A 24473-nucleotide genomic window follows, 5' to 3' on the forward strand; every position below is an offset into this window, starting at 1 on the left:
ACCATGGTTCTACAAATATAATTTTAAACGCCATGAGACTTCCAGTTTGATACGGATGAGATTAGGCCACACATGTAGTCCGGCTCATCTAGCGACGATCGGAGTGCTGGATAGCAATAAGTGTGAATGCGGTGCGGACATTGGCGATTTAAATCACATTATTCTTTCATGTCCCCTTTTTGATCATTCACTTCTATATAGTTCTTTATCATCACTTAGTATTCCTTTCCCTATATCTGTACCTTATTTATTACATACAGTAGACCCAGTTATTTATAAAATTATTATCTTATTCCTCAACAGTTTTAAACTAAAATTATAATTATATATATTATTTATTCTTCCTAATTATATTAATCCTAATCCAATTTTCCTGCCTAAACCTTATATAACTTATATTTTCTGATTTGCTTTTTGCTTCCTAACCTTTATTTTGAAAGTGGCAAATAACACTTGGTGTTGGGTCCAAAAAGAAAAAAAAAAAAAAAAAAAAAAAAACAGTATTTATGGCCAGACTAAGTATAGTGTGCCTGTACATTGAAGATAAGTAAAAAAATAATAGAAAGGGTAATTAAAGACGATTAATAGAACATAAACCATAATAGAATTATTTTCAATCGGTTTGTTTGTTCGCTACTACTTACTACTTAACCAGTTCCCATTTAGTTTTCACTTGTCGATAAAATAAACAAATTTGGAACCCAATTAAGTTATCGTCATTTATAGGTTCCTGGAAAAATTTATATCGTTAGATGTTGGAACTGACACAAAAATAAAATTACCTAGGTCGATTTTTTATGTTTCCATGACGTTTGGTCATGTACTATTTTAGACCAATTTTTTTGTATATAGTTAGGGATACAAAGAAATAATATATTTTTTATCAGTTCTTTTCACTCCACGCAAGCAAAGGAAAGCTAGTTACTTTATTAAACGTACACATTCTGTATTGGTATAATGGGTGAATTTTTATAATAAGCGGAAACATGCTTTTCCAATAAAGTTACCTAAGACTGACGTGGAGCACTGCCAATCACAATTAATTGGTTGCCTAATTAATAGTTAATTAAAGTCTAATATTTTGTTTGATTTAGCATAATTTATGGTTACTCTACTTGGGCTCCGTGATTTGACTGCTATGTTTCCCCAAGGGCAAAGCTTATCAAGGTCTCACAAAACATATCATTCCATAACATTGTGTTGAACTGTATGGATAAGGAAGCACTATTAGCGACTTCACCGAAAAAATATATATTTTTTGGTACTTTATAATTTTATCTATTATGAGAAATAGCATTGTTGAAGTTATTGACAACTCATACCACGAATCCAACCATAAAAGTACTAAGAGATCTCTAATATCTTCATGTACCATTTCGTGATAAGTGCGAAACGTAATGTGGGAAGAATTTAAAGTAGTATAAAAACATATTTAAAAGTGATAAAGAATCATCTTAAATTAGTAAAGACAACTAACTATCACTCTTAGTCACCTGAAAAGAAACAAAAAATAAATTCGATATTTTTTTTATATAAACTCACCCAGTATTTAATTAATTATTGTATAGTATTATTTATTTATTATTTAACGTGTTCTTAGCACGATCTTTATATTTACTGATATTTACCAGGATTTTTACTGGTGGTAGGACGTTTTGTGGGTCCGCGCGGTTAGATTACAACCACCTTGTCTATTTTAGCCGTAAAGCAGTAATGCATTTCAGTTTGAAGGGTGGGGCAGCTGTTTTACTGTAAAAACTGAGACCTTAGAACTTATATCTTAAGGTGGGTGGCGCATTAACGTTGTAGATGTCTATGGGCTCCAGTAACCACTTAACACCAGGTGGGCTGTGAGCTCATCCATCTATCTATGCAATAAAATAAAAACTTCAGTTGCCGTAAATTACCTCAGTATCATAAGCTATCTACAAACTGATAATTTTGAACCGTCTATAGATTCGCTACGCCCGAAATAATGTACCAATACGGGTTGCTGCTAGAGGATTACGCCAGTAACGGAGAGTTTGTGAACGACTGTATCTTCACGGTAATGCACCACGCGGGAGGCGAACTAGAAAGCCTGATAACGTTGTTCCAACCTAAGATACTTAAGACGTTCACTTCGATTTGGAAATCGGAATTCGAAATTTGCGATGTAAGTTTTTATGGTCATATTTCATCATTTTTCCACGAACTAACTTGTTCTTACACAAAAGGAACATGTTCACAACATATAGCAATTTTACAAATTGTAAATGGCGTGTTTTCAATAGGAGAAGGTTATCGGAACTTTTTACTGGTTTTTTTTTTTGGTATCATTGTTTTCACTTTAATTGTTCTAATTCAAGGATTGGTCCGATCTAATCGAATACGTGATCAATACGTTTATAAAGAAGCCGCACACGTTACAAACCATGGCTGACATTAGGCTTGACACGGAGAACTTTGACGACGAAATAGTTTCGAAGCCTGTCACGACGCCGGAAGATGTCGCTGGTCCGCGCACTGACGATATAGCCAAGAAGAATAACATAATTAGTAACGCCAGTAACGCATCTGTGGAAACGTGAGCATTCTATTATCCTACTGAAAAGTCTGTCATTTTTATTTTGCAGTCAAATAAGTCGGTGGTGTATGCAAGTGGTTACCGTCTTCCTTGAATACAATGGGCAATTCCATGGGCACAGTCAAATTACTACCATTTTTTCTTGTTTACGTTGATACAAATAAGAAGATTCTGGTAGACAGAGTCCGGAGTTTATAATTGACTCTTCGTTTATTCATTGGAGGGTAGGAGTTTAGAGTTAGGACTTCTTGGATTGGTATTACTGGTGCATTTTCCTAGTTAACTATCCCTACCATTCTTGATATCTAGAAAATCGATAGCCAGGCATGTTGTGAACCCGCACGGATCTAAACCCGAGTCCTGCTTACTTCGTTGTAAAAACCAACTAAAGATTTTGAGCACATGTTTCGTGGTGGTTCAACGTGGTGTCTGAATAGAACATTTAAACATATTAACATAAAAAAATAAATTGTACAGTATATTAATTTGGAAGAATTTTGTTGCGTAAAGTCCTTACAAAGTCAATACCTTACGCTTTTAGGTGGACAGAAGACGAACTAAGCTCATTGAATTGGAACTACATGCAATGTAATTCTCTATCCGATGTTATCGGCGAGATTGTGAAGTTGTTCAAAGATTACGGAACTTTTAAATCTAGACAATCTATTATCACACAGCTGTATAAACAGAACATTATTGATAAAGATAAATTTGAGACGTTTTTGAACGCCGAAAAACAGTGGAACACCAGAACTGTAGAGCTAAACAAGGAGACGAGAGACGACGAGATCGGCAAACTATGCGAGCAGCTGGCGAACGACGGGAAGTCTAACTTCCTAGATTGGGTACAGAAAGTACTTTTGGATACCTGCTGCGCTAAAATATATATCCAGAAGAAATCGGCCACTAAATTCCTGGCCGACCAAGCTGACTGCAAGCTACTCAATTTTGAATTGTTCAAGAAGAAATCGGACTTTCCGTCTTTGTCGCCAGTGTCCTGCCATTCATTGCGTGAGTAATTATCTAACGCGACTCCAAATAATTTATTTCAAATTGATGTAATTTAACATACCTTCTGAATGTTTTAACTTGAACTTTAGCGACCTGCACAAAAAAGCCATGAAGTAGCTTAGGTTTTTTTTAAGTGAAACTTCTTTAGAATCGTGATTTCAAACTCGATGAAACGAAAAAATAAGACCATAGAGAGTTTTTTAATACAGCGCCATCTATGAGATTTTTTAATACTAACGTGTGTATGAAACCTCTTGTAGTGAATTTTAATTTAGGATTATATGTGAAGTTAAAGTATCAATTCCCAGAGGGCGCTACCTTATACTATTACTATAACAGATGATTTACAATCATTTAGTAATGACAAAATTTTACATATACTTAAGCATTTAGGATAATTGTATTTTAATTTTTGAAGGTTTCACTTCTACCACGTGTGAATTGCACACATGTATTTTTTTTTAATTAATAAAAGTAATCAGTTCACTATTTCACTTTAGTGTTCAACCAATCTGTTCCACTGGTGCCGTGGAACTGCAGACAAGCCAGTATCTGCAAAGACTTGAAGTTTCTGCAGCTGTTACACAAGCTCGGCTTCCACATGCCCGTCGATTCCGGGAAAGTGTTTATAAGAATTCCTCATTTTTGGACAGCGGATTTTCTTTTCGAGGTCGCCGGAAAGATAGCGCCCATCGATAAAAGTGAGTATTTGGAATGAATGCTACTTCTGTATAGTGGCGTAGCTAGGTAACCAAGGGCCCTGGGGCAAATTAAAAAATGGGGCCCCACTGTTATGTAAACTGATTAGGTTTTATTAAATAAAAATATGAAATATACAAATATTTTAGAAATGCTAAGCTACTTAAGCTCTTTTTTATGCACTCCAGGGCAGGTAATAAAAATATTAAACAGTAACACCATATCAGGTTGGGGGAAAAGTCTTTTCGCATTATAGTATGTATGAACTTGTAATAAAATCTATTTTTATCTGGCTGCTTTTGATATCATTAAAAGTTTAAATTTTAAAGAAGATAATTCCAAATTCAAATTAGTAAAATGTGTGATTTTTATTTATTTTTCGTACTTTCAAGATGAGTGAATCTAATGAAGAAATTCGATACATTTAAACATTTTACTACAAAAAAGGTAAAAATGCAATGCAAGTCGCGAAAAAAATTTGCGATGTTTATGGACCTAGTGCAGTGTCTGTGAGAGTAGCATAAATTTGGTTTAAATGTTTTCAATCCGGAAATTTTTATGTCAAAGATGCACGTCGCTCTGGTCGCCCTATTACGGATAAAATGGATGCCATTTTTTAAAAAGTAGAGCAAGAACGGCATATCAGTAGTTACAACGTAGCTGAAGAACTGGGAATTCAACACAAAACAGTTTTGGCGCATTTGAAAAAAACTGGGTACACAAAAAAGCTCGATATTTGGGTACCTCACGAGCTCATTAAAGGAAACCTAATGAACCGTGTACTCACTTATGATTCTTTATTACGACGTAATGAAACCGAACCATTTTTGAAAGAACTGATAACTGGTGATGAAATGTGGATCACGTACGACAAGAACGTGCGAAAAAGGTCGTGGTCAAAGGCCGGTCAGGCTTCACAGACTGGCGAAACCCGGGTTAACTCGCAACAAGGTGATGCTGTGTGTGTGGTGGGATTGAAAGGACATTATTCATTATAAGATGTTACCACCAGGCAGGACCATCGATTCTGAACTCTACTGCGAACGACTGATGAGATTAAAGCAAGAAGTTGAAAGCGGCGGAATTAATCAACAGAAGGGGTGTGGTTTTCATCATGATAACGCTAGACCTCACGCATCTTTAGCCGTTCAGCAAAAATTAAGAGAGCTTGGCTGGGAGGCGTTAATACATCCGCCGCATAGCCCTGACCTTGCACCTTCAGATTTCCACCTGTTTCAGTCTCTTCCAAATTCTTTAGGCAGTGTCAGGTTAACATCACGAGAGGACTGCCAAAACCAATTGTCGCGGTATTTTGATCAGAAGCCCCAAAATTTCTATAACAATGGGATCATGTCCCTACCTACAAGATGGCAAAAAGTTATCGAACAAAAGGGTACCTACATACTTTAGTTAAATGTAAATAAACTATATTAAAAAATGTTGTGAATTTTCTTAAAAAATGCGAAGAAACTTTTTCCCCAACCTATTACAATGCGCTGTAGCCTAAATCTATAGACTTACACGATTTATTGACTTGATGCACATCAATATGAGCGGTAAAATAAAATAAAATTGAACCACTATATTGACCAGTACAAAAAAGTTTATTGACATTAGCTTACTTACCCCCGATACAGCATTAATTTCTTAACCGTTCTCGAATAAATTTTTTTACTTGAATTCACAATAAAACGCACATCGATGAATAATAAAACGCACAAATCACTATCCGTGAAATTGATAACACTGCCAACCTACAGAAAGAATTTAGGGGAATTCCCTAGGCAACACTTTTGAATTTCTCTCAACTGAGTTGGCATGATTAAAGTGGGGTTGCAACCTGTCATCTTTATTTTCAAAATGGGAAAAAATTTCCAAAAGTTCAGTTCGATCGAGATTTCTGGTAAGGATTCGAGGGCCCCCTGAGCTTGAGGACCCCGGGGCACTGCCCCGCCTAGCCCCTGAGTAGCTACGCCACTGCTTCTGTACCGTCTATTTGGAAACTGACACTTTATTTTGTTGTGTATTTGAATTTTAGAAACGCTGAAATTCAATATAGACGACCTACAGAATAGTATGACGCACGAGAAATATCGAAATCTTATAGTTTTAACTACGAATTATACTAAAGATATTACTATGGTGGAAACCTCTGATAATATTTATCAAGTGCACAAACAAAAGCATCTCGCCACAATGGTCAACTTTACGCCTATGTAAGAACGAACACATTCTTCTTCTATCTATCTATTTAATATTATTCTATATTATATGTTAATTATTATTGAACTTATTTATTAAGATTGTTACAACCACGTTAAAATATACGTTGGAAACTTTTTTAATAACTTAATAATAAACGTTACCTAAGAATAGTAACATATTTTGGTATCTTTCGATCGTATTTAAAGCAATATTATAAGAAACATATGTGTTTATAGTTTTTAAAAAATCCCGAGTTTCATTATTTTGGTGTTAAATAAAAATTGAAAGAAAAATTTATAGAAGAGGAAAAGTTCCAATAACATTCAAGTCCTTATCGAGCTCAATCTGCTTCTAGGCCTGGCACTTCATTCGGTACGCAAAGAGATGACGAAAGACGCAACTGGTTGGAGGTGGTTAAAAAGTCGCAAGAATATAAGATTACATTGAATTTAGGAAGGTGCGTATAACGAACAAAGTGGAGAATATTGATCTTTATATATATATAAGTCTATTTCATTCATTCATTTCATTCAAATTCATTGTAAATTTACCGGCTATCTTCAAATATATGACGGCCTTACGCCAATAAATACGCAGGAAAATGGTAAAGACCTGCGTGGGCTCCCAACATTTCGTAACTAAATAAGAAAGGTAAAAATTTACGATTCGATTAAATTACACGATCTTAGAAGCCGTTCGTTAAAAAATGTTAAATAGATATTTATTTAGAAAAGTTTGGTACCAAAATCGGGCATATTTGAATTTATTTGTCGAAAAGCGTATTGTGTACTTGCAGGGGTACGTACCTCCATCCTGTCTTATTTTTTCCGCGGAGCCGCTACCCGTTCAATTTTTAAAATTTGAATAGTACCGCGAGTAAAAAACAAAACCTTTGTTAAAAAATAACCCTTATTTTAATACGTATGATTTTCGCATCGAGTAGGTTAGTGGGGGAGGAAGGCGACATACAGCCTGATGTAGTGATGAAGTTGCCGTCGAGCGAGCCGTCGGAGTCGCTCCCCGCGCCGCCCATCAGTGGGAACATCACCGACACAGAGTACTACAACAACAGGTATAGTATAAATATCAAAATACTTCATGTATACCTCAAAATTTTCAGCATCGGGACCACATAGAGACAGCATCGGGATTATTTTTTGCTTAAATCAACCAAATAAATCATTTTTGTTAAACTACCCACAATCACCTCTAGACAAATTTATTGATAGGTTATTCAAAAAAACATCGTAAATTTAAATATATAATATTATAATTTAGAATCAATTAATATTGCCTGATTATAATTGCCTGATATTGTAATGTTAAATTGAAAAAAATCATGGATATACAAATGTATTTTGATGGCCTCGTCGGTCTAACGGTGACTGATCCCGACTAACTAGGAGCCCTGTTTCAATTCGCGGTTCGAATGTACTGCACATTCCTTAAGCATATTCGAGGTCTTAGTAGACTTGTTCTTGGCTCGAAAATGTGTTTCTGGGATAGAATATTAGCCCCTCGTTCGATAGAATTATAATCGTTTGTTTTTATTAGTTTCAAATTAATCTTTTTTAGGTACGGCAATCGGTTTTTTAAGTTTCCATCGTTGGCAGCGTCGTCCTAGATCGAGTTTAAAATATGACCTCTACTTCTTCTTTAAATATCTATGACCGGTAGACAGCAACTGACTGTAGCCATTAATGGAATGGCTTCAAGAATGTTCGCGAGGGACGTCTAGCATTCACCAACAAATCTCACGTCCGCCTACTTTGGGTGCCAATAATATGAAATTTCAACATATTTTTTTAAGGAACAAGCATATGAAAACTAGCTCACAGCGATCTTCTGTTCAATGGATACCAAAGCTCATAGACGTGAATACGAGGTCAAACTCTAGATTATAATTGGGCCTGGCTGTATTTAACCCTCTAAACCGGAACGCAAAATGTCAAATAAAATTATATATGAGTAATAGTGAACCCGACAGACGTCCTGTGGATACATATATGCAATAGCCTAGATACCGACTGCAGTGCCATCTGCCGGGCTGATTTGTGAATCTAAACAATCCAGGGCGCTACTCAAATACGCATACAAAAAAATCTTTCAAACCGGTCCAACCGTTTAAGAGTTCGGTGATATATACACGTTCAGTAGAATTATATTTAAAAATATATGATTTAAAGTTTTTCAATTTATTATACAAACTTCTGTTCAGACCCTGTTAAACACATTAAGAGTACAGAGGGAAGTAAATAGACCGTGACAAGTAATTGTCCATTTGTATGTTCACAACGACAAAGCGAATAACGCGTTAAAGAAGTGAACGAGATACTTTCTGATTGTGAACTACTTACGCAATTAAATCCGTTTACAACAGTGCGTTCAAAGCGTTTAAAAGCTTTTCAAGATTGCACAGGTTTATCAGTAAAGTCAAATAAAAATCTTGTCTTGGTACAGAAATATAATACAAGATTTATTTGTGATTGTCATTTTGTAGGTCTACGAATGAGACAGGGCCCTGAAACTGCGATACTTTAAGACAAATCATTTTTTGTATCGAAACTAGCGATATCTCGTAGCGGATGCCCCTAAGCTTATATGTTGTCAAAGTTAAGGCATTTTATTATTGTATAATTAAACGCAGACAAAAAACATACAAGTCTTTATTTGTTATAGACAAATTGACTTTTTTTTTTTAAAAATATCAATAGATTATTATCAATTTGTGGTTTCTGAAAATTTACAAAAGCCTTCATTAAAAATAACAGGATAGGTAATATGTTACTGCTATCTACAGGAGTAATGAGGAACTAATAGAAGCGAAGCCATCTAGTGGCCGACGCCCGTAAACATTTTTGTTGAGTGCTTGAGTTGCTCAACTAGGTATAACTAATTTATGTGTATTATCTATGGGATGAGATGTAATATTTATTTTTATTTTAGCGTATGCGAAACAGCTTCGGTGGCGTCCGATCTCACTCGAATGTACGTTTCGGATGAAGACGAGAAACCGGAAGTGGTACTACGGCCTGTCCATGAGGTCAACAACTTGGCTGAATCCAGTGACTCCGGCAACTTAAAACGTCCGCGTGTACAATTTGCGCCCAATTTCTGATTCCATACGTAGTGGATAAGTAGCTGTCGAAACGATATTGTTTAATTTTACCTCAATAAATCTTAATAAAATATACCTAATATTAATTTTATCGTAATTAAAATAACTATCTATTTTGAAAAAAAAAAAATATCTGTGTGAAATATATATTCCAAATGTGTTGTAGTTAGTGCAACTACAACGTGTTTATTACATTATTATTAAAACAGATTAGCTTTTGTGTTTAAACCAATGCATTTTGATAGTACGTAGTAACAATTTTATATAATAATATAATAATATGTATTCTATTAAAAAAAAAAAATTATGTATATTCATTGTTGTTGTACACTTTTTCACCTACCATTTACTCTTCATTTTGGTTTACTTGGAGCTCACCTCATGTACGAATTAAACTCACCTCGTGTACCTATATAACACACAGTTATTTTCTGATGTTTTTTCTGTGCACTCTAAAGTATAATTAAATAAGAATTTCTATACGTTGTAACTCGTGACTATGCGAACACACAGCTATAAGGGAAGTTTCAATAGATTTAATAATAGTTTATTTTTTTATAATTTGTTGTGTTGTGTTAGACCTTTAAACGTAGTGTAAACAAATAGTTTTGATAGAATTGCATTAATCGAAATAAAAATATACCTCTGAATTCAGTTGTTTAATAATTTACAACAAAAATAATTACCTACATACATTACACATCTAGTAACAAACAGAGTAACAAACAAGCTTATAAAAACGTTCATATGCCATTGATATCCAAGAACATTTGATTCCATCACATGTAAATGAACATGGCAGATTAATTACATATTACAATTACATATTATTTAACAAAACTTTGTATTGAAATTTAAAACAGGAAAATACTAATGGTAATAACTATTTCCTCCGTCCGAATGCGCGGCGCCTTGATTGTGAGGGAGGAAGTCTCTCAGTTGCTCGTATTGGTTATGTTCAAAAGTATTATCACCGTTTCCAGAATTACCGTAATTGCTATATGTTGGAGCGTTATACCCAGACGGCGTCCCTGCATATTCTTCACTAAATTGGGCTGCATCTTGACTATAACTGGGGCTGCCTTCAAAGGAGTGAATATTTGACGTAGGCCTATACGACTGCCCACCATCAGATGGTTCATGATTTTCTTGAACATTATAGGAATTATTTTGTACACCATCTTCCGATGCTTCATGACTGTTATGTCCATTCCCCGGTGTTACAATATGTGGAACTTTAATAATTTGCGGTACAGGAACGGGGTATGGTTTAGCGACGTGCACTGGATAAGGCACCCTTTCCTTTATTTTCACTGGATAAGGCACTGGAATTTTAACAGCAATTGTCTTTGTAATTTTGATCACTTTCACCGGCGTTTCTGGTATTTCAACATGTTGTCCAAGGTCTTGTAGTTCTGTCTCATAACCTTCCACAGGGATAGTATGTGAATGATGAGATGCGAAAGCGCACCATATGTAACACAGCAGAACCATTAATTTCTGTAAAAAATATATAGATAATGTATTAATTAAAATAATTAGTAACAAAATGTTTTCATAGTGTACTTAATACTGCATTAGCGCTGTACAAAAATATTTCATAAATGATATAAGTATGGTAGAAACATCAAAGGATAATTTAAATACATCATTAAACCAACCACACACAAACACAAAATAATTAAAGGAACAAAATAAAGCACTGTCTTGTGGTTGTTTCGTGAAACAATCTCCGTCACGTAACTACTAGAGTGCAAAAACGGGAACTGACAATATTATGTAACTGCGTTTGATGTAATATTGACATAATTCAGCAAAAAAAAAAAAACAATAACAATCCGACAATAACTAGGTCAATTTAAAAAGTACCAACCATAAAAATCATTGTAGGCGAGTGTACAGCGACGATGCAGTCAAAAAACTGTCGAAAGTAAAGTGTATTTACTCGCTTTTATATGTAACATTCCCTCTGTAATGAGAAACGGTCTCGGTTAACGTTTACTTTCCTTCCTGCAGCTACAGATGAGTTGAAAAGTGATAGTAGTCATTGCACTTGTTTCTGCTGCAGATTATTTGTAAAGGAATTATTTACACATACCACTGATCCTTATCCTTATACCTTAGACCGGGTATCCGTAAACGGATTCCCCAGCGTTAAAAAAAGGTTTTGCCAAAATAAATTGTGATGTTTAATACATAACAGTTTAATGGTGCAGTCAGAGTCACTGATCACTAACAGCGAGTAAATCAAAAATACGTTAGGAGTTATTGGATTTTGTTAGTTCTTACTTTTTTATTGTTTTCAGGTAGGTAACGCTCATAGTAAATCGTTCTATATTATGAGCACAGCAACATGAATTGAGTAGAGCTCACTTCAATAAAATTGCGTAGCGTAGATGAATTTACACCGTCTATATGGAGAGGTGAGGTCAAAGTTTTCTATGCATTAAAAATGCCTACCTTTCGGACCGGAAAATGTCATTACATCGCGGAAATGGGCTCTACCACTGTAACTTATTATGTGCTCCACTGTATTAATGAGCCAGAGCCACTGCAAAATAATAAAAATTTTGAGAAGTCGTCGTGGCCTAAGGGATAAGACGTCCGGTGCATTCGTGTTGAGCGATGCGCCGGTGTTCGAATCTCAGGCGGGTACCAATTTTTCTAATGAAATATGTACTCAACAAATGTTCACGATTGACTTCCACGGTGAAGGTATAACATCGTGTAATAAAATTGAAACCCGCAAAATTATAATTTGCGTAATTACTGGTGGTGGGACCTCTTGTGAGTCCGCACGGGTAGGTACTACCGCCCTGCCTATTTCTGCCCTGAAGCAGTAATGCGTTTCGGTTTGAAGGGTGGGGCAGCCGTTGTAACTATACTGAGACCTTACAACTTATATTTCAAGGTGGGTGGCGCAATTACGTTGTAGATGTCTATGGGCTCCAGTAACCACTTAACAACAGGTGGGCTGTGAGCTCGTCCACCCATCTAAGCAATAAAAAAAAAAAGGCCAATGCCGAAAAGTCGTAAGGCTTGCTTCGCCTGCCAACAACAATATTAAATATTGACTACAAAGTTCTGACAAGAGCGAAACGACAAAAAAGAAGAAGACCAATAGAGACAAATTAATGGGAGATTTAGATGAGAATATATGATAAGGAGTATGTCCAGATGCTGTGAGAATATAAGAAGTTACTGTCTTCGACTTCACTATTCCCCAAATTAAGAAAGATACTCTTAAATAAAATCTTAAAGTACTCCTCATAAAACACGAAGAACACTAGTCTCTCCACATAAAGTTAGCACATTAAAATACATATAAGAGGGATACGGCTCGTTTCCAAATTCTGATACTTGTTACCAGTTATATTATGTAGGAACATACTACATACCTATGTTATTTGCTAATATTTTTTGTTATTGTCTTTGACGTTATAAGTAATTAGGTATGCACATATCAATTAATGTTTTTTAAAAACCTGTTCTTTGATTGTTTAGCGTGCGCGTGCGTACCTTGTTGAAATTGACATTTTAACCTAGATTATTTAGAAAAAAATGTAATTTTATTGCTCCATTTGAGGAGACATGGCCAATGTTTTTTGTTATTTTTATTTGCAGTTAATATTTTTAATTTCTTAGTTTTTATATAGATATGTATACATACAATATATTTTATTATTCAATAAAAATAAAAGTGAGCCTCTGACGACTTTTCGCACAACATACTTAATGAATCTTGTGTTCACACCCAAAACGGTAAATTCAATAGTGTATCCATTTTTATATTTATGTTAAGTTGTAATGTGTGTATATATATATACACACACATTAACATATATATATATATATACATATCTTTATCAGTGTTCTCCACTACGGAATTTTCGTCAACCATCTAGATACATCAGCGAAGTTAATAGTCTATTTCTATGTGTGGCTGTTCCAACTATCTAGCCGGATAAAATAATCATGGCATAAGTAAGGACACATTACTAGACTCGGTACGCGTTAATAACGCCAATTAATAAAAGAACAAGATAAGATCCAATAATACAAATAGCATGGCGTATATAAGTATAACTTTATTACTCACGCTTACAATCATGAAAGAAAATGAAGACAATAAAAAAAATTACATAAGTTGTTATTGAAACACGTTGAACGGTAAGTAAAATTGCTTTAATAATATTAAAACTGGAATAGAATACATACTTATCATAATTACTTTATAATTATTATTTTAAGTTGAAATCTTTAATGCCTAGTACTAAAAATGCTTTATTACGAAATTAAATGTTATACTGTTTATTAAACAAGATTAGGGATTTCTTAAGCAGAAAGCGACATATAGCGACTTCATATTTTTATATTTATATAGTTAATCTAGAAAATTTTGACAGACAGCAGTGATTTTAATACATTGCTTGAATGTAATCATTTTTATTATTATATTTTTAACATTGGATTGACAGTTTTTTGTATATTTTTTAGTCTAATCATGTTGAATTCTGCTTGGCTTCTCAATCTATAAAGTAGAATATAAACTTTTCGTAACATGGTATTAAACGTATCTGATAAAGGGTGACAGCCCAAGTTTTGCTTACGTAGTTTTATGTATATTTCATTAAATCAATAAAAATAATAATATAGATAAAAATATTTACATGCTCTCAGCATTATAATATATACGGTCATTTAACCACTTTTCCTATTGTGTATTCAATGAAAATTACACTAAAGTGTAAAATCGAATCACGCTTCGAAGCTGACAATTTTTTTTCATATTTCAAATTTGAAAAAACCGTTGTGTTTTTCTATGTTGCCATTCACAAATAAATCCTTTAAACAGTAAAATTTACATTTCAATTAATCATAATGGGACAAGTAAGATATTATATAGTATTTTCTTCGCTTTTTTCGAGTCTTAGATATAATCAAAACTACTTTTACGGTTTAATCGAATGCTTTGCAGTTTTCGTGGTCACGGAAGACTAAAGTGTTATTCGTCGACATTTGAATATTGTAGTCATATTTTCTATAGCAAATATTTCCAGGAAATGAAATGACACGTTAAAGTCTAGACGAAACAGTAAAAGTTGTTTCAATTATAACATTACGTAGCTAGTTATTTTTTAGTAAAAATACAAGTCGTGTAATACTGACAAATAAGATATTATTTAAACGTAGACATGAAATATGAAATGTAGAAAACATGGATACAATAAATTACCTTTTGTATATTGGTAATTTGTTGACAAACGTTATTGTAAAAGACAAGAAATTATATCACCGTAATAATTTACCATAAATTATTATACACATTAATATAATTGTAAAATTGAATTTTTGTGACTTCCTTATTTTACAGTCGTCCTATATTATTATTATTATTTATTTATTTATTTTTACATTACGCAATTTTGAATCAATTCACGTTTGGTATAATGATTTAGCCTAAAAAATATTACGAAGTTTAATGACCTTCTACATGTCATTGTAGTGCCCAAAGCACCGGGTAGGCCTTAATAAAATTCACCTTAATTTTTAATTAGTTTCACACGGGAGAGACATAGGTATCCTTCGTTTTTTTTTTTATTGCTTAGATGGGTGGAGGAGCTCACAGCCCACCTGGTGTTAATTGGTAACTGGAGCCCATAGACATCTACAACGTAAATGCGCCACCCACTTTGAGATATAAGTTCTAAGGTCTCAGTATAGTTACAACGGCTACCCCACCCTTCGAACCGAAACGCATTACTGCTTCACGGCGGAAATAGGCGGGGTGGTGGTACCTACCCGTGCGGACTCCCAAGAGGTCCTACCACCGTTTGCACATTTTATTTAACTTTAGTAGCCATGAGTCACTTTACTGGGGAACAACCCGCGTTCGTCGTGTAAGCTTTTTACGATAATTATTGTTCCAACGTAATCATGCGAGGTTTGTTTAGAGTTGAATAAAATTTGCGGAGTATATGCAAGCACCAATTTAATTAAGCAGTGGCTAAAGAGATTTCAACAAACCGGTTCTACATTACCGAGAAAACGTTAAGTTCGCCCGCGTACTTCACGAATGGTATTAAACATAGATTAGCTTTTCGACTTTGGGGATTACCCGAACAGCTTAAGGAGAATCTTGTCACGTGATTTGAAACTTAATCCACATAAGATTCAACTGGTGCAAGAACTGAAGGAAGTTGACTTCACTAAAATACTTGAGTTTGCATCTTTGATGCTTGACCAGTTCTCTCAGTATAAAAACATTCACATCACATCATCACAACATCACAAAAAGAGACACCTTTTGACATGAATGGATTTGTGAACAAACAAATATGATAGTATCAGCAAGAGTTGTGATCGGATCATATTTCTTTGAAAATGTTCGCGGTGAAGCTGTAACTGTTAATTCCAAACGATATGTTGGTATGCTGAGGGATTTACTCGGGCTAGAGCTCCCAAAAACTTGCTGGTATAAATTCGTGGACGTTATTCCAGAAGTTGGAACTACCTATCCACATCTAACATGGACGTCATACGGGAAATGTTCGCTGGGAAAGTGATTTCAAAAACAGGCCAGCACTGACAATAGAGCCCTGACTAATCGCCCCCAGATTTATTTTTATGGGGATATCTGAAGAGCAGGTTATTCTTGAATAACCCGAAAACCCTCAACGAATTAAAACAAAACATTCGTCAAGGTATGGCGGCGATTTTAGAAGGGACTTGCAGACGAGTGATTCAAAATTTGCGTTCTCGTCCATCTGGTGGATATCTTGACGATGTTCTTTGACATAGATACATAGATTGCAAATATCCTATATCTCAAAATTAAATAATAAACTTTGAATTGTAATCTATGTTGTAGTAAACAGAATTCAAAAGTGTTTTTTCTGGCCCACCCTGTATTTAGAAGTCACGTTTTAACATTCCTTTCTAATTTGGATTTCGGTTACCATTTCAATGAACAGGGGTGATATTTTAAATGTTATATAAATTTTATTAACCATTTAACTACACAGTTAAGTAATAAATAAAATTTAGACGCACTGAACCATGAATCGTTCTGTAAACAGATAAAAAAATTAAACCAACACTCCTTAAAGTTTAGGATAAAGGTCTCATTGATTGGTTGAGCCGTGTAGTATTTATAATAATTACACTCTCATTCTGTCTGAAAGAACTCTTGCTATACAACCAAGACCACCTACACTGTATGCTTTATCATGCCATAACAACAGATGGCCACTTGAACCCTCTGATGGAAATTCAAAACCTTTATAGATATACTTCATAAGATTATCTATATCATCTAAAGACAAACTTCCAACTGCTTCCTCTATTTGTGCAGATTTGATTGCAAGCAACACCTTCAAAGTCAGAGTTAATGCGTTTTCCTGTAAAACAATGGAAACATTTTAGTTACCTCTTATTTCATCTCTAAAAAACTTTGTGTAAACAAAAGAAAAGAAAACCCAATTATACAAGAAACCCAATTTTACAAACTTTGGTTATATGGATTCTCTATAATTTAATTACCAATTTGAACTTCTTTGTGTGGCTTTTTGCACCCATGTGACATGTGCATCAGTAATGGTAAAATTCATTAAAACTTAATGAATCAATGGCAAAAGTGAAACTGGCTGTATATTAGTCAATAAATATAGGATACTTCTACATTATAAGATAGAAAAAATAAACTACATATTTTACACCTGCAAATTGCAAGATGGCAGTAGTCACTACAGAGTGATGTTGCTGAGGAAGCATTCTATTGTTGTTTTTTACACATGGCAATCTGGGTATCCAATATCTGGTCCTCTGTTGTATGAAAAGGCTCAAGTTTATAAGTAAAAAACACACACAAATTTATTCACATTGTGGAACTTAGAAATGAAAAAGGTATAAGAATGTCATTCAATATAGATTTGGTCAATTCTTTCAAGATTGTTTTCAGAAAATTATAAATGTTCTTCACAAAGTCTATAATTTATGCTTTGATAACAAATGCTCATTAAGCAAACTGAAAATTATTAATGTTAATATTTTTAGGTCTTCATAGAAATATGAGAATTTGACCAAATTCATTTAATTTAATGCTTCGGGGACCCACAACATAAATGTACAGACAAAAACATTTTTTACAATAAAATACAGTATGAATATTCTTAAAAATAAATATATATATTAATATATTTATATTAAGGATTTGATTCGGGTGCTACACCCCAGCAGAGGGTAATAGGAAAGAAGAAAAAGAAGAATGAATATTCATGCTGTATGTATACTTTATGCAGACGATTTATATATACAACAGTTTTCTTACATCCAATTATCCTGGTTTGGGAACACTGACCTCATATATTGATCCAGACAACTGAATCTCTACTGTATCCATAATTTAGAACAGCACTCACCTTTACCTGTTGATTAGATGATCCAAGTGGAGCATTATTTAACACTAGCTTGAGTGCATCAATATGTCTGCCTGTGTTTGTAAGTTAAGAAATTTATTTTTATATCACAACACAATTCATCAAAATAAGTACAATTTTAATTTTGGATGATGTAGGAGTAGGATCTCACTGAAATTAAATTCCTTTCATGCATTTATACAGGGAACTAGTTAATGTGTAATGTGATACCAATAAAAAAGGTGATGATAACTGGATAGAATCTGGTGAATAGAAATCATCCCCACTCAAGTTATTGATCACATTACACATCGGACTTCAGTTTTGTTTGCTTTGAGAAATAATTTTGAAGATGTATGTTTTACAGGTAATTTAATAAATGAGTACTATGCAATGAAGTAGAGTAATCAAACCTGGTTGAAATAAAAAAAAGTGCCACCAACACTAACAACACAAAATTTGTTTATGACATGAAAAGTAGGAATTTAAAGTAAATTTAATGTGTAAAATGTATAAAGATAAAGGGATAGTTTAAAATAGAAAAATGAATTGAAACATTGGAGTATTAATTTGACATGGAATTTAGGAAAATACAATTACAATTTATATTAATAAGACGATAGTTGAAAAGGATATTGATTTAACAACGAACACACTTCGCCTTCATCTGGTCCAGTAGGGCCGGCTTGTTCTGCTTCGTCTTCTTTGAAGTTGTCTTCATTGTATTGATCTATGTCTATTTTCCGGAATGCTGAGCTTAAAGTATTTTTTGCCATGATAGTTAAAGTAGCTCAAACCTTGCTAGATTAATATGTATGTGAATAAACAATAATTATTTATTTGTAGGGCAGGTGCCTACTTATCTTCTATGAGCTTTAGTCATAGATAAGACATACAATGAATCATTAAGAATCTGTGGTTTTTTTTTTTTTTTTTTCTTCAATATGGCGATCAAACTTCATTCGGAAGCTTATTTTAGCCAGAGTCGAGTCAGCCAAAGGCGACATAGTAACTTCATCTTGAAATGTCAAGTTGCCATGATATTCCAGTGTAGAGGGATAGGAGCAGGGACTTTAGAAATAGGCGGTATAGGAGGAACTAGGGCAATATATACATATAGTAAAATATAGTAATGTAAAGAAGAAAAGATATTATAATAAAATATTATGGAAGGTTAGAAAAGAAATAAGAGCTTTAGTATATTTGAAATCAACAAAGGAAAGTATAGTGTAGGAGTCACAAGGGAGAGGAGCACGAAATTTTATAAGGAATTCATAAAGTGGTTTGGATTTGTATTTGACACATTCAAATAATGTATGTTCGATGTTTCCATTGGTATTGCAATGTTCACAAGCGTCTGAGTCAACGACACCAATTCTCGATAAATGACTGGGTAAACTACAATGGCCAAATCTTAATCTCGATATGGTAGATGTTACTTTTTTTGGGAAATTAAACTTAGAAAACCAAGGTTTTAAATTAATTTTGATATGAAGACGACGATATCGTCCACCTTTTGATAAACAAGACTTTTCCCACTCGGAGTTCCAATCTTTTAAAAGATACTCCCGAGGCTTTTCTAGTAGGTCTTGAGTATACACTTTGTCAATATATGTATTACCCTGCCTTGCGGCCATAGCAGCTAAATAATCTACCAATTCATTTCCTTGGATGCCCGAATGGCCAGGAATCCATGCTAATGTGACTCGTAAATTTGAATCATGACATTCTTTTAATTTAAGTTTTACCTCAAGAGAAAGCGGACAAGGAGGTTTCTTTTTAAATGGATTTGATAAAAGAGACTGAAGAAAGCTCAATGAATCAGAAAATATATATGAATTCTCTATTTTATTGCAAATTATATATTTGACACATTCAAGGACAGCCATGCCTTCTCCAACAAAGTTTGAAGAAAGATGTGGATATTTATAAAGACGAAAATGACCTGACGAGAGTCTTAAGAAAGCAGCTCCTACGCTTTTTTCATCCGAGGAAACGGATTTAGACGCGTCAGTATAGAAATCCTCCGATTTAGGTTCTAAGTTTTTAATAAAGGAGGCTAATTTTGAGTTTGCCGAGCTTGATCCTTTTTGGATATCTATTGATAACTTGATATCGGGTACAAACATTAAAGTCTCGTAATCATATGAAAAAGTTGAGTGGCATTGAAATTTATGAATTGAACAACGTAGTTCTAAAAATCTTCTATAGCTAGAAACTAAGTAAGGGATTTTCCGGTTACGCCAGAAAGCATTTCGTCCATTAATAACTTCACAAAGATTTTGTAGTTTCAAAATTAAGGGGTGTCCATGATATTGTTGAATTTTAAATATAAATCTATCAGAAAGGTATTGTCTACGCAAAGATAGCGGCGGTTCAGAGCATTCTATTTGTAAAGCATTTATTGGAGTACTATTCATGGCTCCAATAACGATCCTGAGACTTTTATGTTGTAATAAATCTAATTTATGTAGAGGTTGTTTGTTTTCAAGACAAAAAGTTATGGAGCCAAAGTCTAATATACTACGTACCAAAGCATTATACATTAACCTAAGTACACTAGGATGAGACCCCCACCAAACGCCACTTACAGCTCTCATAATATTTATGTTTTTCTCACATTTTCTTACAATGTCGTTGATATGAGCGTCACCGTTCATACTAGAATCAAAAATGCGACCAAGAAATTTCGCCTCTTTAACCACTGGTATTCGTTCTCCATCAACAAAAATATTTACGGTGGTAACTTTTCTTTTCCGCGTAAAAACAACTATGAGACTTTTAGATTTAGATAACGAAAGATTTTGGGCAGAGAGCCAGGATGATAACTTGTTTAATGAATCGTTAAGAGTTTCCGCTGCTATTTTAATATCACGGTTAGCAGAGTAAACTAAGACATCATCTGCATATTGTAAGATGGAACAGGAAGGATCAACACTTAAATGGAGATCGAAAGTATAAATGTCATATAATAGAGGACTTAGAACAGAACCCTGAGGGATACCTTTCCAAACTTTTCTTATTTTATCCTCAAAACCAGGTATATGTAAAGAAATAGTCCTTCCAGTATATAAATTAAAAATGAAATCAATAAATTTTAATGGTAATTTTAAATCCGACATTTTTTCTTTTAATTTAATTAAGTTTACATTATCATACGCGCTTTGAATATCTAAAAAGGCTCCTACAACCGATTCAGATTTCGAAAAAGACAAAAAAATGTCTGTTGCAAAAATGGCATGGCTATCGGACACACCTTTACCTCTTCTGAACCCATATTGAGAGCAAGGCAAAAGATTGTTATGTTCTACGTACCACTCAAATCTTTGTTTAATTAAATGTTCTGCTAATTTTACCAAAACAGATGATAACGCTACAGGTCTATAAGATAAAGGATTATTTGAATCTTTGTTAGGCTTTAATATAGGTATTATAATTTGATGTTTCCAGGAAGAAGGTATTATACCAGTGTCTATTATAGAATTAATTAAATTCAGTAAATATGATAGGGTTATAGGTTTTGAATTAATTAAGAAAGAGTAAGGAATACCATCACATCCTGGAGTGGAGTCTGATAACCGGTTCAAAACTAATTGAAGTTCCGGCAAAGAAAATGAACACGCTAAGTTATTATTAATATTAGAGTTATCTGATATATAAGAGTATGTATAAGGCAATTGGTCAAACTTAGGAACCATAGTGGGTGCGATATTGTCCAAAAAAGGATTAATCCATTCTTGCGATGTATAATTTCTAGATGGGGCTATAAAAGAAGATCTAAACATTCTTATATTTTTCCAGATTAGGGAGGATGGCGAATCAGGCGAAAGCTTGGAACAAAATCTTTTCCATCCCTCTTTTTTCTTTTTCCGAAGAAGCCTTTTAGTGGCCGCTTCAACATTTTTATAAAATAAATAACTATGCATGGTCAAACATTGCTTATTAAGTTTTTCTGCATCATTTCTTTTATTGACAGCTTCTGTACATTCTTTGTCCCACCATGGGGGAGAAGGTATTTTCTTATGGGCAACATTCTTTTTGGGGATATGTTTATCTGCAGCTGCTAAGTATGCCGTAATAAGGTTATCATACGCCTTGTTTATGTTGTTATAATCATCAAGAGTAGATAAACTTGGAAAAGACATAATTTTCGATTCGACTTCTTGACTAAACAGTTCCCAATCATAGTTATTTAATCTGAACTTAAATAACGGCGGTAGTGGATTAAAAGTGCCTGTTTTACCAGAGGGCAAGGAAATTAATAAGGGATAATGATCACTGCCACAGGACAGCGTTAAACATTCCCAGTTTAACAGTGAAGACAAACTGGCTGAACTAAGTGTTATATCAACATAACTTGGGGCTTGACCCGGAACTGGGCGACGAGTGGGGGACCCATCATTCAGAACACAAAGATTATGATCATTTATTATCTCCATTAAGCCATTTCCCATGCCATCATCGTTGGGTGCTCCCCATAAGAAGTGGTGAGCGTTGAAATCCCCTAGAACTACTATTGGTTTGGGTAATGATTGAATGATTTTGTCTAGTATAGGCAGAACAGATAAATCCTTTTCTGAAATGTACACAGATAGATATGTTACCTCACCTACTCGGGCAGCCACTGCTTGTAAAATATCCGAGTTAAAAGCTGGGATTGGCAAAGAAGAAAATCTGTGATTATTACGAATTAAAAGGGCTGTGCCACCATACCCATCATGTCTATCATGTCTGAGAATATTAAAACCGGCCATACGGAAAGTGGAACCTGGAACTAACCAAGTTTCTGATATGGCTAGTAAAAAAATATTATGTGAATTAATTAAAGATATAATTTCATGTTTTTTAGGAACTATGCTTTTACAGTTCCACTGTAGGACTCTGTCCATATTTAAAAATATTGAAAATTGATAGTGAAATATTATTTATAAGTGAAAGAGCAACGTGTTCTGGTAGTTCTGAATTAGCAATAATATTTATAAGTGTGGATAACAATTTATTTAGTGTGTCAGAAGATGGCAACTGTGTATCCTTTTCTTTGTTGGATTGCAAAGCGGAACCTACTTTACCTTGAGACTCATCAAATGAAATGCTGCGGATCAATGATTTATATTCTGATTTGTCATAACCCTTATTTAAAATAGATGCCTGTTTAGGCTTCTTTATAACAGTTTTTTTGTAAGAGACAGAATTTGAACTATCTACATCATTTAAACTTTGGGCAGATAGTGGAATAGATGATGTTATTTGCGAATATGATTTCTTTACAATAGGAAACAATTTAGAGGCTTCTTGGTATGAAATGGGGTTTTGAGACATATGTTTTTTAATATTTGTTTGTCTACTAAACTCAGGGCAAGATTTGTTTGTAGCCATATGTTCACCTCTACAGTTAACACAAGAAAAAGTCTCAGTATTACAAGCCAGTCCGCTGTGCTCTCCAGCACATTTATTACATCTAGGTTTGCTCCTGCATTGAACACGAGTGTGTCCAAAGCGACAACAATTGAAACATTGTACCGTTGGATAAATATACTGTTCAACTGGAATACTTGAAAAAAAGGAATACACTCTAGAGGGAAGAGACTGTCCGTCAAAAGTCAAGACCACAGTTTGAGTAGGAATCCATGAAGTTCCATCTGAGTTGACAGACTTCCTGTTTAATCTACGGGATTTGATAATTTGTCCATAGCCTTCTGGGATTTGCAGATTGTCTACAATGTCCTCATGAGTCCACTCCTGAGGGATACCCTTTATCAAACCCATTTTACATATATTATATGTAGGAATCACTGGAATCACAATGGATTCATAGACATGTTGGATATGAAAATATTGGCATCACTATGTGTTTTAAAAGTTATTGCCAGGCGATTACGACCTACTCGTTTAATTCCATCCTGTAAGATATTACCAAGATTGCTTTTCTTTAGAAAATTTCCAAATTTAAGTGGGTGCAGTGATGTAGTACTATTAGAATCTGAGATTAAAGTAACATGGACCATATATGGACCAGGATCCTGTTCAGTGTATTTTTTTCTGTAAACAGAGTCAGCCATTGGGGTCTCAGATGGTGTCATAGAAGGACTCGCTGAAGTAGGCTCTGGTGAGGTCTGTACAATTTGGCGAGGAGGCACTATAAGCTTATTTACGTTATTTGCAAGATTTCCCGCCAAAGCCTGCTGCAGCGGGCGCAACGAAAGTTGTTTGTCCGAGATCTTTGGTTTAAAAGAATTAACAAGTTTCTTTTTTTGGGATTTCTTCGATTTAACGTTGACAAATTCAGATACGTTGGAAAGGTCGAACTCATCACAGAAAAATATTGGTTGGCTAAACCTTGAGTTAGTCGTATCAGTTGTCTCCTCAGTAATATTCGGATCCGGGGGATCCGTTCCCGCCTCCAACTCCATACTATCTACGCTAAAGTACTAAAATATACAATTATAAACTAAACATA

General features: G+C 34.3%; 3 protein-coding genes across 4 annotated transcripts in view; 1 reads left to right on the forward strand and 2 right to left on the reverse strand.

Moving 5' to 3' along the window:
• LOC733065 (timeless) overlaps positions 1 to 10249 on the forward strand; it is a 28529-nt gene extending 18280 nt beyond the window's left edge. Inside the window, exons 10-17 of one of the 2 annotated variants that reach the window (XM_038021741.2) lie at positions 1957 to 2155; positions 2349 to 2566; positions 3108 to 3577; positions 4078 to 4278; positions 6315 to 6492; positions 6837 to 6938; positions 7425 to 7553; positions 9428 to 10249. In XM_038021741.2, the coding sequence (XP_037877669.1) occupies positions 1957 to 2155; positions 2349 to 2566; positions 3108 to 3577; positions 4078 to 4278; positions 6315 to 6492; positions 6837 to 6938; positions 7425 to 7553; positions 9428 to 9599 (1669 nt within the window). In that variant the 3' untranslated portion in view covers positions 9600 to 10249. 2 annotated transcript variants of the gene reach the window in all.
• On the reverse strand, positions 10244 to 11412 carry LOC101743693 (uncharacterized). The gene is made up of 2 exons (XM_004929248.5): positions 11261 to 11412; positions 10244 to 11099 (listed from the first exon to the last, which is right to left on the reverse strand). Exon 2 carries the CDS (start codon positions 11091 to 11093, stop codon positions 10470 to 10472), a length of 624 nt encoding a protein of 207 aa, XP_004929305.1. The 5' UTR covers positions 11094 to 11099; positions 11261 to 11412; the 3' UTR covers positions 10244 to 10469.
• Positions 11413 to 13667: 2255 nt separating this feature from the next.
• On the reverse strand, positions 13668 to 18792 carry LOC101743942 (actin-related protein 2/3 complex subunit 5-B). Its single transcript, XM_062668222.1, has 3 exons — positions 18652 to 18792; positions 18020 to 18091; positions 13668 to 16999 (listed from the first exon to the last, which is right to left on the reverse strand). Exons 1-3 carry the CDS (start codon positions 18790 to 18792, stop codon positions 16760 to 16762), a joined length of 453 nt encoding a protein of 150 aa, XP_062524206.1. The 3' UTR covers positions 13668 to 16759.
• Between the last annotated feature and the right edge of the window lie 5681 nt (positions 18793 to 24473).

This window comes from Bombyx mori, chromosome 4, assembly GCF_030269925.1.
Source record: "Bombyx mori chromosome 4, ASM3026992v2".
NCBI classification, from domain to species: Eukaryota; Metazoa; Arthropoda; class Insecta; order Lepidoptera; family Bombycidae; genus Bombyx; species Bombyx mori.